Below are 16,420 nucleotides of genomic sequence, written 5' to 3' on the forward strand. Positions count from 1 at the left end.
CATGTTAGATTCATCAGAAACACCCGTCCTTGGTTCTGGTGACTGATAGATTTTAGATTTATATTTTTTGGGGGGGAAATGAAAAAAAACGAAATACAATAAAATAAAAAATGAAAAAAAGTAATCGACAGAATAATCGCTCAGACAGGAGCCTCCTCATGTCCTGCTGCAGCAGCATCGACCACCCTGTTCATGTGTCACTACTACTGACTCCTCTGTTCTCCTCCAGGGGGAAGAAGAGCAGCACATCAGGACTAGAGGAGGAGGAGGAGGGCTAGAGGAGGAGGAGGAGGGCTGCTAAACTTTTGGTGGGAGTCCCTCTCTCTCTGACTCTCTCTCTCACACCGCGGGCTGATCGATCGGTCGGTCGATGACAAGTTTCCCCGGTGTGTTTGTGTTTAGTTTGTCTGGAGGAGGAGGAATGAATCACTGTGTTTGTTTCACTAGAACCGGTTTTGAGGAGGAGGAGGAGGAGGAGGAGAAGGGAGGTGTTGAGCAGGAGGTGCTACGGAGGAGAGGAGCCTCACATTGAGTGAAACAGAGAACAGAAACACAAGCAGGAGGAGGAAGGAGAACACAATACAAGCAGAGAGCTGCTCCTCTCTCCTCATTCTAACACTGACTGATCGGTTGATCAACCCGTTCTTCTTCCTTTTTGGACTTGATCGATCTTGATCGATACGGATCGCTGGGATCGAGGACCCCCCCCCCGCGGACCCCCCTCCTCCTTCTAGATCTGATCTCCAAACCCACCAGGCATAATTTTGATCTGATAGATCTCCAAACCCACTCATCATGATGTCTCCGGCCAAATTCCGAAAGGAAAAGGAGATCGTGGCCGAATATGAGACACAAGTTAAAGGTTAGAGAAGAACTTTGTATTGTTTAAAAATGCAACGTGTGTGTGTGTGTGTGTGTGTGTGTGTGTGTGTGTGTGTGTGTGTGTGTGTGTGTGTGTGTGTGTGTGTGTGTGTGTGTGTGTGTGTGTGTGTGTGTGTGTGTGTGTTATGTGGCCATAATCATAATAATAATCATTGCTTTGTTACAGTTTTTCTTGGAGGTGAAATGAATGCATGGTTTCATAATCTGATCATTTCATTTGTCGGAATACATTCATGATGTTTTATATATTAAACATCTCTTTATCTTTCAACACATACTTAGATGCTACATAAAGGCGGGGGACTGGTGATGAAATATTATATTTATAATGGTTTAAACATCTTTGATCAGAGAGTATGTCATCATCACCACGCGTCTATAGTCTGTTAACACACACACACACACACACACACACACACACACACACACACACACACACACACACACACACACAGATGGCCATCAAATCAAATTTGATAAAGACACAAAAGTGTGTGTTTGCAATGAATGTGTTGCTTTTGAATACGCGGACATTGTGTGTGTGTGTGTGTGTCTGTGTGTGTAAAACAAAGTGTACAATGTAAAGGTAGTGTGTGTGTGATTGTTGTACCCGGAGGGTTAGGATTGGATCCTACATGCAGGAGGCAGAGCAGCCTGTGTGGAACAACGTAGGGCGTTTTCTCCCTTTTCTCTGTGTGTGTGTGTGTTCTGCTGGTGTGTGTGTGTGTGTGTGTGTGTGTGTGTGTGTGTGTGTGTGGAGCTGCTATTAAAGAGCCAGTATCCCAATGTGCTGCCTGTTACCATGTGATGATGATCTGTGGCCATTATTCTCTTTAAAACAGCTTAAAACCATTGTTATAAAATGGTCTATTTATTATGACTGGATGATGCTGACCACTAGTCTGTCTGTCTGTCTGTCTGTCTGTCTGTCTGTCTGTCCACCTCCTGATCAGTCAGATAACCAAGGACACGGTCGGTGGGCGTGCTGCTGGAGCGGGGGGGGGGGGGGGGGGGGTGGGGCGGGTAGTGGGCGACAGATGTAAGGGTTTTTAGCGGGTAGAGGAGAGGAGGGAGGGAGGCATGGAGGAGGTATACTATATGACTGTTAACTGTTGGATCGATGATGGTGTCGTGAGGTTTACAACACGGGTCAGTCTAGAAATGGCTTCTCCACGTGGCTTATCAGATCTACTGGTTATGTGTGTTAATAGAGTTACAGTATGGTGAGGGGGGGTGGGTGGGGGGGGGCGGGGTGTCCTCCTGATCAACTGTAGGGTTTGTTTTGCACTTCTCTCTGCAGCGGCAGATGAAGAGATTGGACGAGCCCTTCCTCCTCCTCATCCAAGAGTGTACGAATGGAACCAAATGGACACTTCGTTCTTACGCTCTTTAGGAGTTATAAATGGATACATCAGCAGAGCACTGAGGATTTTAACTGTAGCTACTGTACATGATAGTTCACCCCGTAACCTCTAGGGCTCGCCCCCAAAACACACTCACCCCCATTTCTTTTGTGGCCGAGCCACGAAAGATTCTTGTGTTTGTTTTACTGAGGTTAAGGTTAGGAATAAGGTTAGGTTTAGGAATAAGGTTAGGGTTAGGCATAGTTTTACTGAGGTTAAGGTTAGGAATAAGGTTAGGGTTAGGCATAGTTTTACTGAGGTTAAGGTTAGGAATAAGGTTAGGTTTAGGAATAAGGTTAGGGTTAGGCATAGTTTTACTGAGGTTAAGGTTAGGAATAAGGTTAGGTTTAGGAATAAGGTTAGGGTTAGGAATAAGGTTAGGTTTAGGAATAAGGTTAGGTTTAGGCATAGTTTTACTGAGGTTAAGGTTAGGAATAAGGTTAGGTTTAGGCATAGTTTTACTGAGGTTAAGGTTAGGAATAAGGTTAGGTTTAGGAATAAGGTTAGGGTTAGGAATAAGGTTAGGGTTCAATAAGGTTAGGTTTAGGAATAAGGAATAGGTTTAGGCATAGTTTTACTGAGGTTACGTTTAGGAATAAGGTTAGGTTTAGGCATAACTACGGTATTCATCCACTATTCAGGTTTTCTTTTAAGTATGAAGTTATTAAATAGGTCGGTCATTTCTTTGTGTATTTAGGTTATGTTATGTGTCATATTTGCCATGTGCAACTTCAAAGCCTAAAAGCCAAACAGAAATGACATTTTCAACGTCAAAAACACAATTAAATCGTTAATCGCAGTAGTGACAATTATTCGTCAACCTAAATGTGTAATCGTGACAGCCCTAGCGACATGCAGATACAAAGATACATCTGATGTTTGTAGCTGCTAATAAAAGCTGCAAAGATACAACAAAGCTACAAATATGCTGTGTATCTTTGTATCTCTTGTACTGTAGCTGGCAGTGTGAACACAGTCTGAGAAGAAGAAGTGCTTTTGTAGAGAGATGAGTGTTCTCATCATGGTGACTCTACAGTCGCCACAATACTAGCCTAGCAGGCTGACACAAGTTCCTCTATTCAGTGCAACAATATACTGTAATAAGTTGTAGTAACAGTGTGTCCAGCTTAGAACAAATGGACCTGCTATAGTCAAACACGACTCTGCTCATCTCACAACTCTGCTCATCTCACACACATGGATTAAAGTTCTTAGACTGATTGCAGTCATTTGGATTCCATAGAAGTCAGCGTCTCTTCTATGGAAGCATGTTGTGCACCGAAAACCGACGATCTACAAGCTCTTGCTTGTAGATCGGCTGTTTTCGGTTATTATTTTAAGTATTTGTAGTGGTCAAACTAACAATATGTTCAGAAGCATTTTCCAGTCTCGGATGTTTTCATACTTTTGTATAAAAGCAAATGTTAAAGCCTCAGTCTGTGATTTATTCACCTGGTGGTTGGCAGCATGCAGAACAGCAGGAACAACATTACTAAAACATAATGTTAAATAGTGTGTTAATTGTTTAGGAATCAGCGCTAGTGTGGGTGTGTGTGTGGGGGGGGGGGGGCGGGGGGTCTCCTTTTCATACTGTTTCACAAATCGCACATTAGGACATTTTCAGCCGTGACATTTTATTTAGCTTTAATCCATGAATACAGCTTAGCGTTTTATCAAGGACTCTTTTCCTCCTGTTTCCGTCCCTCCGTGGTGCGATCCTCTTGTGGCTCGGTGTCTGACATTATGGTCAATATCTCCCATCCCAGAGAGAGTCACGGTGGCTTGTTGTTTGTTAGCACTCGGGCCTGTGAGGACCGTCAGACGTAAAGGCTTTCCGTCTGCGTGGCATTGTGAGGACCGTCAGACGTGTTTGCCAGTGTATGGACGTAATGTTTGTCCATCGACCCGCTGCATCGATTCCCTTCCTGTCAGAGGAGTTTCAGCGCTCTGCTGCGGAGCACAACTCTGTTGTTCTTTAACTGAGTCTCTCCGTGTCTCTTTCTTTCGCTTTCACACAAACACACACTCACACACATTTAATCATTCATTTATGTCCACATAAGAGACAATACAAGGACACAAATATTTCAAGGTGCTGTAAAAAATGTACAGTCAGCTAATCTTGGACAATTACTCACAAGTAACAGCGTCTTCGCCATATATATACACACACACACACACACACACACACACACACACGCACACACAGAGGAATGCAGAGATGAAAGGGCAAACCCCCTGCTTTTACATAAGTGTGTGTGTGTGCGTAGACAGACACCTGTATAGCGGTGTCTCCAGATGCTGCGGTCTGTCTGTCTGTCTGTCTGCTCCCAGAGACACAGACAGTCTGTCTGTCTGCTCCCAGAGACACAGACAGTCTGTCATTAGCCTGCACACTGTTGTTAAGGGAACCCTGACGGTGATGATATCCATGTATGACGCAGCTGTGTGTGTGTGTGTGTGTGTGTGTGTGTGTGTGTGTGTGTGTGTGTGTGTGTGTGTGTGTGTGTGTGTGTGTGTGTGTGTGTGTGTGTGTGTGTGTGTGTGTGTGTGTGTGTGTGTGTGTGTGTGTGTGTGTGTGTGTGTGTGTGTGTGTGTGTGTGTGTGTGTGTGTGTGTGTGTGTGTGTGTGTGAGTGAGTGAGTGAGTGAGAGACTGCCCGGTGGCCTACTTCATTGGCCCACTAGCCTGCTGCTGTGTGATTGTTTTAGTTTAACCCATTAAGACCTGAAGCCGATTCTACACAGGCCTTCTAAATTACTAGTTCTCAAACCTTTTCGTGCCAAGGACCCCCAAAATGATGATGTGTTTGGCCACGGACCCCCCCATCTGAAAATGTTTTGTGCCAGGGACCCCCAGAAAAGGGTACATCTGCTATCAAAAATAGCAGATATACAAGGTCTGTGAGCTTGTATATCTGCTATTTTTGAATAGCCAACGCTAAAATCTAGAACCAGTTTTAATGGACTAATAATAATATAGCTCGTCTTCAAATAATATAATACTTACTACCTGGTGAATCAGACTCTTAATCATCTAATCAGACCACAGTGGTTGTATAGCTTCTTCAGGAAACCCAACACAAAGTATTATTAGTAATATAGTCTTACTATGCTCACCTATACCTCCATATCTCTATAGGGATGTACAGTATCATCCTCAGTATTAATATCATTCATATCTCTATATGGATGTTACAGTAACATTCCCAGTATTAATATCATATTTTTGTACACACTCCTCCCAGATTAGAATATTAAGTAGAATTTGGGGGCGGCGTGTGACACGGACCTGGTTATATGGGAGTTCATGTATAATATGTACACACCCACACACACACACACACACATGCGCACGCACAGTTGAGCACACCCACCCACCCACGCACGCACGCACGCACGCACGCACGCACGCACGCACGCACGCACGCACGCACGCACGCACGCACGCACGCACGCACGCACGCACGCACGCACGCACGCACGCACGCACGCACGCACGCACGCACGCACGCACGCACGCACACACCACAGCACCCTACACCACATGATAACCACCCCTCCATCCTAATCGTGCCATCCGTTACTAAGCTTGGGGAATTTCACGCAGGCAAAATGCTTTGCTGGCTGCCTGGTAGTATTATAGGAGCTCCTGTGCTGAGACTGTTGCTGCTACTGCAGCTGTCTGTCAAATAGTACAGTATAAAACAGTAGTGCAACATCAACTGAATCATTTATATAGCGCTCTTATCAAAGCGCTTTACATAGATTGTGCATTACATTCACCCATTCACACACACATTCATACACCGATGGCGGAGGGAAACCATGCAAGGCACCAACCTGCTCATCGGGAGCAGTTAGGGGTTCAGCGCCTTGCTCAAGGACACTTCGACACTAACTCTGGGGGAGCCCGGGATTCGAACATGTGGTTCCCACCCGGTCGCGCTACCGGCCACTCTACCCCTGAGCCACTGCCGCCCCTTGTGAATGGCATAGACTGGCATACTTATACCGATACCAGCATTTTAGGCAGTATCTGCAATTCACCATCTAGTTTGGGAGCACAACTTCAAACCTTAAGCTTTGCTCCGTAGGCTGACCAGAAATAATTCACTTTGAACTTCGTCATTTATTTACTCTCTACTACGCTCTCTGACTGCAGGATTCGTCCCGACTGTGTGTTGTAGAAGTTGACCTTGTTTAATAATCAGCGAGTTGCTGCATATTATTAATACCATAAGGAAATGGGTCACAATAACAGCAGTTAAAATAGATATATACGTAGTAGTAGTAATATACACAGCATGTTGCTAGTGTTGAGAATTACAAAAGCAACGTTTTTGGCTCATGTATGTTGTCCATTTTTCAGGAGTGTCAGGTTTTGTCAGACTATTATTGAATATTGAAGATCAGGATAAATGAGCCTCTGTGTTGCTACTGATTAAAAACAAAAAAGTATTGATTGTGGAGTGTTGTGTTGAAGGATGGGCCGTCCTGTCTGAAGGAAACAGGAAGATTAGGAGCGCAAAATGACAAACTGCAAAGGGTCCATTTGGGTCCATTTTGTTTACACTAGTAATACACATTGTTACACTCACATAATATCCACACTGAGGATTTTACGATGAACTGCTTGGTTATCTTCTCAATACACAAAGACGGACATACAGTCACAATGTTTCGACCAAATACCTCAACATCAATATGTGACCACATCCTTTTTTTGTGTGTGAAAATAGCAGATCTACAAGCTCACTATGTGACACATTCTAAGTTTGTAGATCTGCTATTCCTGCTATGTTTGAAAGTATGAAATGGGACTCAAGTGATTTAAGACAAAGTTTAATATATCATATTATGGGGACTACGGATGGAAATTAGCATTCTTGCTAAATCCGGCATATTGTGTGTGTGTGGTGTTCTTTAATATGTGCTGTCAGTGACAGTCCCAAATAAACTTATAAATAAATGATATCACCGACCATATTAAATAACAGTGGATATATGTATCTCATATCATATCATGATATTTATATATACTGTAATAATATATTGCCCCGCCCTGCTCCATGCTGTCACTCCATCCTTGTTGACGACCACAAGGTGTGGTCCTGATTGGCTGCTTGGAGCCAATCAGGAGCCAGACCCCAAAAAAAGGAAGAAGTTCCTATCACACAAAGATGTGTTGGCCCCCCCCTATAGTAACTCTGAGGACCCCTGTTGAAGACCCCTGCAGGGATGGATATACGCCTGCCCCGCGGCCATCCACTGACTGTGTTGACTGTGCTGCTGCTGTGTGTGTGTATGTGTGTGTATTGCTGTGTGTGTGTGTTTACTAGAATCTGGTAAAAGCAGTCAGAGAAACATATGATTTGAGCTAAATGGTTGCTTTCACTAGCTGACACAATGGGAGCAGAGGGGCGACACAGGGACTGTGTGTGTGTGTGTGTGTGTGTGTGTGTGTGTGTGTGTGTGTGTGTGTGTGTGTGTGCATGCGTGCTATAGGGCCCTAGTGCTGTGCTAAAAATATAGAGTATTTGAGCTACGTATCAGCGATGCCCATTTCCGTATGATCAATAGGCTCTTGTCTTATCACTGATATTTTTTATTTAAATGTTTTAATACAATATATTTGTTTTGAGCTGAGTAAAGTGAGGACCGGAGAAGACATGAAGCTGAACCCCCTGATGCTTTCAAAGCCAATACTCTGAAGATTGGCTATTTATTTACCGTGTTGATCATGTGCGTCATATATCGTCAAACATATTGAATCAGGATACCTATCGCATCATAACTCCTGTGTTGGGATGTTAACAATTAATTCACCATCGATTAATTGCCATTAAGAAACGGTCTTAATCGGAAACTAACTGTCCAGCTATACTGTCAGCCCAGGACTAAGACCTACGTTATGTAGTCAGCCACAGCCAGCTCAATCTTCTAATGAGCCAAAACACGTTTTTGTGGAATAGCAGGAGAACTAATTTCTCGAACCCCTTGTTAGAGCCAAATCTGCGTGGGACGTGATTAGTGGAGCTCCCTCTGGTGTTGTGATTGTGGACTTGATTGACGTTTGTGAAGTATTGTGACAGGTACATGGGTGTCTTTGTGGTGTAGTGTATCTGGTAGACCAGATCTTACAAGTGAATATAGAGTATTTTCTTTTGTGTGTGTATGCTGTGTGTGTATGATGTATATTTGATCATAAGTGGTAGTAGGGTGTGAAGCTGGGTGTGGGCTGGTCTTCTGCTTGTGCATCATTTATTAATAACAATTATGTGGGTCATTCTCCATATCAGAGAGCATAGAGAAAGAGACGAGAGATGGAGAGAGTTGTGCAGCTACGTGGATCCATGCAGCATCATTAACAATAAGTGTTGCAGCATCATTAACAATAAGTGTTATTGTAACACAGCCCTTCACCCTGTTCAGATGGCAGCCATCTAGGACTGGCTAATATTATCCATAGTATGACTTGAGACTAGATATTATTGTCTGTGATTTTCCATGTTGTAATGTACTGATATGGCAAAAGTGATTTATTTGTAGCAGATGTAGCAGATCTACAAGCTCACCACGTGTTGCATGTGTGCCCAGCCTGCGTGTGTGTGTGTGTGTGTGTGTGTGTGTGTGTGTGTGTGTGTTTGTGTATGCGCATGTGGCTGTCGGAAGATTTATTTGAGTTTCCTGACCACTAATCTCCATGTTGCCCACTTCAATACTCAGGCTCAAATGCTGTGTGTGTGTGTGTGTGTGTGTGTGTGTGTGTGTGTGTGTGTGTGCACACGTGCATGTTTGCGTATGTGCTCTCTGTCAGGGAGTGTAATGTGTGTGTGTGTGTGTGCTTTCCTTTCAATGACCCCTTGTCAATTATAGACCAACCGTATTGATTGGCTGAGTGACTCCAGTAGTCCAGTAACCACAAGTCCATCACACACAAGAACTTGTGTGTGTGTTGGAAAAAATCGATTCGAATACGAATCGCAATTCTACTGTTGGACAATTCAGAATCTATTCTCTTTTTTTTTTGGGGGGGGGGGGGATCTTGGATTTACCTTTGTGTGTTTACATTATTATCAGTTGATAAAACCTTTACAATTATAAAAGCTACATAAATGTACTCTGTTCTCATGCCAGCAGATTGGAGTAGATCCTGAAATCCTATGTTTTGAATCAAGAATCGTTTTGAATCGAGAATCGTTTGAATCGGGAAAAAACGCTTTTGAATCGAAAAAAAAAGATTTTGAATCGAGAATTGTTTGTTTGAAAAAAAATCGTAATCGTGACCCCAAGAATCGGAATCGAATCGAATCGTGAGATAGCAGACGATTCACAGCCCTAGTGTGTGTGTGTGTGTGTGTGTGGACACTGGGCAGAGTTGGAGAGAAAAAAGGCTTGGTTCTTTGCTGATCTGCATGTGTGTGCGTGTTTGAAAGAGACGAATGTGTGTGTGTGTGTGTGTGAGTGAAAGAGACGAGTGTGTGTGTGTATTGCGTAGTGAATAGAAATCGCTGACGGCGCTCAAAATAATCAGTCAGGAAGGATGTTTGTGTAAAGCTGTGGATCAGGAGTCGTGCTGGAACACACACACACACACACACACACACACACACACACACACACACACACACACACACACACACACACACACACACACACACACACACACACACACACACACTGGCACTGGCAGTGTGTGAGGCTTCCTGTTTTGGGCCCAGGGCTTGGTGCCTGCTGGGCCCAAAGAATCGGCCACTCTCAGCTCCCTCCACCGTGCACTAACGCACACACACACACACACACACACACACACACACACACACACACACACACACACACACACACACACACACACACACACACACACACACACACACACACACACACACACACACACACACACACACACACACACACACACACACACACCTACAGTAGGCTACATACAGAGGGTCTATGGTGTCAAGATGGATTCATGCTAAAAAACTTAGTGTTAGCTTAGCTTAGTAGCATAATAAAAAAGGAGAGAGGAGGTTGATGCAACCAGGAGATGAAAAGGGAGAGCAGAGAGAGAGAGAGAGGAAATCTCTTTGATCACAGTGACATTTAGAACGGTACAGTATGTCCCTCACGGCGCGGCGTGCACGTGCGTGCAAATGCGTGCAAATCGCTGGGTCAGCAGTGACATCCGACATGGCACGACGGGAGGAAAACGAACCCTTCTCACTGAACAAGCCCATTTCAATAGCAGACCTACAAGCTCACAGCGCGTCGTGGACGCGACGCGCTGTGAGCTTGTAGGTCTGCTATTCTCGGCCGTCCTATCTCGGCGAGCGGCGGATCATAAATCAGGTTCGCTGCTCCCTTCAATCTCTCCGCTTCCTCAATCTTCATTATTCAGCAGAAAGGCTTCTTAACCACGTTAAGCCCTGTTTTATACTTAGGCTATCGAACGCTTTGTGAGCTTGTAGATTGGCTATAAGAAGAACATTTGCGAAAGGATTTTGGCGCATAATGTCATAACCCAAAATGGCAGTGGTGGAAGAAGTACTCAGATATTTTACTTGAGTAAAAGTAGCAATACCACAATGTAGAAATACTATGTTACAAGTAAAAGGCCTGTGTTCAAAATGTTAATTGAGTAAAAGTACCAAAAGTAAAAGTACAAACATGTTTGAAAATAACAGATCTACAAGCTCACAATGCGCGCGAGAGCTTGTAGATCTGCTATTTTCAAATAGCCTATGTATAAAACAGGGCTAAAGTGGTTAATGTATGTTTTATGATATAATAATTTATATCCTCAAAGCAACTAGTAACTAAAATTTTCAAATAATTGTAGTGGAGTGAAAGTACAATATTTGCCTCTGAGATGTAGTGGAGTAGAAGTAAAAGTATTGAAAACTGGAAATACTCCAGTAAAGTAAAAATGCCTCAAAATTGTATTTAAGTACAGTACTTGAGTACATGTTCTTACTTGCTTTACACCACTGCAAACTGTGGATCATGCCAGTGGTTCATGTGGTTAAACTGCATTGCACCTTGCAAGGAAACACAAGAACACAAATTCATAAACGCCATTTAGTGCTGAGTTGTTGGCTTCCCTGGAATGCATGCGTCTATATGCACGTGTGTGCGCACGCACGCACGCACGCACGCACGCACGCACGCACGCACGCACGCACGCACGCACGCACGCACGCACGCACACACACACACACACACACACACACACACACACACACAGTACTACTCACTCACCACTCAGGAAATGTGTTATTTAGCTTGGGATTGTGCCTCTGCCCTCCTCCTCCTCCTCCCACGATGGAGTCTAGATGAGAGTCTAGAGAGAGGCCTGAGATAATGAGAAGAATGTCTGCTATGATAACCATAGCTTCTGGCAACATGATATGCAGGGGAACAGGTATAGGCCTGTGGCAACACCCAGGGAGCAGACAACAGGATCACAGTATCAGAGGATCTGGTCAGTTCATAGAACACGACGCAGAGATGGATAGATTAGAGATACATGTATCCGGAGCGGAACTAGGAGGGAGTGCGTGTTCCCAATTCTCAATGATTACCATTAACCTACCTGAGACAGATTAAGTTGGTTAGTTGGTTCTAAATATCAGTTTTGATATAAACTCCTCACAAAAAGTTGTGAAACTTAACTTGGGTCAATTATTTCTCCCCGACAATAACACCAATTGGTAGTGTCTTTTATGTCATTTTTATCGTTGATTAGTCACCTTTACAACGATGTATAGCTTGTAAGGAACGTGCAATCATGGAATGAGCGACACAGCTAAACATGTGGGTAGCGCCCCCCAAAACATGTGTGATGGTGACCTGCCAGCACACACCTGCTGGCAAGTTGATCAAAACGAGAGTGATTACCAACAGAAGCATATTGGGGGATTTTGGCAAATTTGTGGGGGGCGCTACCCACACATTTAGCTATGTCGCTCATTCCACGATTGCACGATCCTTACAAGTTATACCTCGTTGTAAAGGTGACTAATCAACGATAAAAAGTATATAAAACACAATACCAATAGTCATTATCGAAGGGGATAACTAATCCACCAAAGTTAAGTTTCCTAACTTTTTGTGAAGAGTTTTTTTTCCGGTTAATTGCCCAGCCAAGGCTGATGGAGTAGGAGGAGCCTAACTGTAACAGAGATGCAGACAGTTGGTAGAACCACATGGTAGAGGTCAGGGGTCAGCATCAGATGACTGTTTTTCATTAGTGCCAGTAGACGTTCCAGATGCTCTGATTGGCCGACAGATGCTTCCATCTGCCCCCCTGGTTGGTTGATCCCAGGACTTTGGCTGCTCCCCCCCCCCCCCCCCAAAGCTATGGGCACGATGGGATTGGCTGTTACAATATCGTGTGTGTATGTGTGTGTGTGTGTGTGTGTGTGTGGGTGGGTGTCAACTTTGGATCGTTATTTTGCTACACAAACAAACAAAAACACACACACGCACGCACACACACACACACACACACACACACACACACACACACACACACACACACACACACACACACACACACACACACACACACACACACACACACACACACGCACAAACTACACAGTAAAATCGTTGTCATTTTAACTCTAGGACTGTGCAACAGGTGTTCCAGTGTCACGGTTAAATCAACACCCCCGAGGACAGTACTTTGGTTTTTGCATGTCACCTGACCTGATCACATGACCTTACCTCTGTTTCAGTGGATGAACATGTTAGAGTTTAACTAAAATAACTCTCACTGCATGCTGCTCACACCTCTCTCTCTCTCTCTCTCTCTCTCTCTCTCTCTCTGTGGTTGTGGTATATAGTGTAGTATCTTGTTGTTGTCGGGCATGAACCTCTTATCTCCATATTCTAACTTTTTGTGTTTTTTCGTAAATTAACACCCTACTTGATCATACTACAACGTCACACAAAAGCATCAAAAGTAGCAGATCTTCGCGCCGCGTTTCGAGCTTGTAGATCTGCTTGTAGACCAAGCATTTGGTGATGCTTTTGAATCCTGAAAAGTAACAGTTTTGGACATGTGAGGTTTCCACCCTACATAGAGACAATTTATAGTGGACACTGGACGCTTCATTTAATGGTCTGTTCTCCTTATGTAACACACGCACACACGCACACACACACACACACGCACACGCACACATACAGCAACAGCAGAGCAACCTGTGAGAGTGTGTAAGAATGTGAAAGGAGAGCCCTGCCCCCCCCCCTCCCCCAGTCTTTCAATCTTTCTCTTTCTTTCTTTCTTTCTCAGACTGTGTCAGTCGAACAATGAGACCATTGTCAAAACCACTGGTCCTCAAACTCTGTTTCATTCTCTCTCTCTCTCTCTCTCTCTCTCTCTCTCTCTCTCTCTCTCTCTCTCTCTCTCTCTCTCTCATGATGTTTGTCAGTTGTGATGAAATCTGACACATTAGCTTTAGACACGCCTCCTCCAGCAGTTTAGCCCAATAATCACCGCTTTATGATTTCAACATGTGTGACCACACACACTGTGTGTGTGTGTGTGTGTGTGTGTGTGTGTGTGTGTGTGTGTGTGTGTGTGTGTGTGTGTGTGTGTGTGTGTGTGTGTGTGTGTGTGTGTGTCTACACACTAGTTGAGTGACTCACAGGCCAAAAAGCTGAGACTTTAAGGGAAGCTGGCCTGTGTGTGTGAGAGATTTGGTGAGAAAGATCTCTTATGAATAAACGGAAGAATCTAAATATAATCTTTGGGGCAGGGCCTGCATGGCTGACACAAAGCTCACTCATATCCTCTATAAAACAATCAGCAGGCCTGTGGATGGACCGCTGTAAATACACACACCACTAGTCTGAGAAACAGAGAGAGAGAGAGGGAGAGCTCTCACAGTGGTAGAAAGGTTGGATCGGGCTCCCCAGGGAGGCCAGAGGAAGCAGGTTGTGTTTGAACAGCCTTCATACGTGGCCAGAGGGGCCGCGAGCAGGAGGAGAAGGAGGAGTAAAGGAGGGGAGAAGGCAGGGTGAGGCCCAGCCTGCCCCGGGGCCCTCTGACAAGAAGCATGGGGCGAGTTGGAGGAGAGGATTCCTTTTTTTTAGAGAGACACAAAGGTACAGTAGACCAAACTGTACCGGCCCGCTAACCAGACCTGATACGAGCACCCCGGCAACCCCGACCCCTGACTGACTGACTGACTGACTGACTGACTGACTGACTGACTGACTGACTGACTGACTGTACACCCATCCAAGCGTTTACACCGTTAAAATACTGTCGAAATTGGACACAGATCCAGTTTTCGGTGTCGAATCAACACTCTGGATTTCGCTGTGTACTGTACCACATGTGCTTCTGTTTTAAGCCTTTTTTTCGCACCGAAAAATAACAGATCTACAAGCTCACAATGCGTTGCATCCACAACATCTCCCTTTCTCTTTCTTTCTTTCTTTCTTTCTTTCTCTCTCTCTCTCTCTCTCTCTCTCTGTCTCTCTCCATCAGTGGCTTCTCTGCAGGCAGTCAGACTGGTTGCCAGGGTTACTGAATTGCCCCCATTTTTTCTGGGTTTGTGAGGAAGCGAAGGGGAGAAGGAGAGAGAGAGAGGGAGAGAGAGAATAATGTAGATTTGTCTCCCCTGTAGGGTTCTGGCTAATCAGGTTACCCCTCCTGGCAGGCACACACACGCTTAGATCACATTTTGTTTTTTCGAGCCCCAGAGGTCTTTTTTTTCTTCTCCTTTCTGTTTTTTAGTTTTTCGGCTGCGTTCTTTCTTTCTTTTCTAACCCGGTCTTTACGTCTTCGTCTCCCTCACCTCCTCTCTCTCTCCTTCCAGCCTTCCCTCCTTCCCTCCCTCCCTCCCTGCTCTTTGATTCCTTCTTTGGTCCTTTTTCTTGTCTGTTTGTTTTTTCTCTTTCTTTCCCTCTCTCACACACACACACACACACACACACACACACACACACACACACACACACACACACACACACACACACACACACACACACACACACACACTCGCTGGGCTACTGCAGTGATTCTAAACCATGAAGCAGGGACCCCCCACTACATATCGTATAAAATTGTGTCGCAGATACAATTCTTTCATAGATTCCATAGATGGCTTCATAGACTTGTTTAAGAGCACTATCATTCATGTTAACGTGTATTTATTCAGACATTTAACCCTCATCGATACTTGGTCTGCTCTTTTTTCCCCTCTGCACCAAACCTCTTTGCTGAAAATAGCAGATCTACAAGCTCGCAGCGCCATTTTCACTTCAAGGACCCCCAGTGTCCTATAATGTATTGGACCCTGTGCTGTACTGTACCCCTCATTTGATACAAGTTTTATCTCTGGGAAACTAGACCGTAAAATCCGCCAGTGTTAATTTAACCAAGAGTTTAATTTGCACACTCTCAGAGTTACAGACCTGTAAGGGTCCATTTGGTTCCATTTGCACACTCTCAGAGTTACAGACCTGTAAGGGTCCATTTGGTTCCATGTGTACACTCTCAGAGTTACAGACCTGTAAGGGTCCATTTGGTTCTATTTGTTACACTCTCAGAGTTACAGACCTGTAAGGGTCCATTTGGTTCCATTTGCACACTCTCAGAGTTACAGACCTGTAAGGGTCCATTTGGTTCCATTTGTACACTCTCAGAGTTACAGACCTGTAAGGGTCCATTTGGTTCCATGTGTACACTCTCAGAGTTACAGACCTGTAAGGGTCCATTTGGTTCCATGTGTACACTCTCAGAGTTACAGACCTGTAAGGGTCCATTTGGTTCCATGGGTACACTCTCAGAGTTACAGACCTGTAAGGGTCCATTTGGTTCTATTTGTTACACTCTCAGAGTTACAGACCTGTAAGGGTCCATTTGGTTCCATGGGTACACTCTCAGAGTTACAGACCTGTAAGGGTCCATTTGGTTCCATGTGTACACTCTCAGAGTTACAGACCTGTAAGGGTCCATTTGGTTCCATGGGTACACTCTCAGAGTTACAGACCTGTAAGGGTCCATTTGGTTCTATTTGTTACACTCTCAGAGTTACAGACCTGTAAGGGTCCATTTGGTTCCATTTGCACACTCTCAGAGTTACAGACCTGTAAGGGTCCATTTGGTTCCATT

At 44.5% G+C, this 16,420-nt stretch overlaps 1 protein-coding gene across 2 annotated transcripts in view; it reads left to right on the top strand.

Moving 5' to 3' along the window:
* Positions 1-364: 364 nt before the first annotated feature.
* The window catches only part of srgap2 (SLIT-ROBO Rho GTPase activating protein 2), a 101,176-nt gene continuing 85,120 nt past the window's right edge, over positions 365-16,420 (top strand). For both annotated transcript variants that reach the window (XM_080423932.1, XM_080423933.1), the window contains exon 1: positions 365-862. In XM_080423932.1, coding sequence (XP_080280058.1) covers positions 796-862 — 67 coding nt within the window. In that variant the 5' untranslated portion in view covers positions 365-795. The remainder of the gene's footprint in view (positions 863-16,420) is intronic.

This window comes from Gymnoscopelus braueri (genome assembly GCF_963280865.1).
Source record: "Gymnoscopelus braueri genome assembly, chromosome: 3".
Classification (NCBI taxonomy): domain Eukaryota; kingdom Metazoa; phylum Chordata; class Actinopteri; order Myctophiformes; family Myctophidae; genus Gymnoscopelus; species Gymnoscopelus braueri.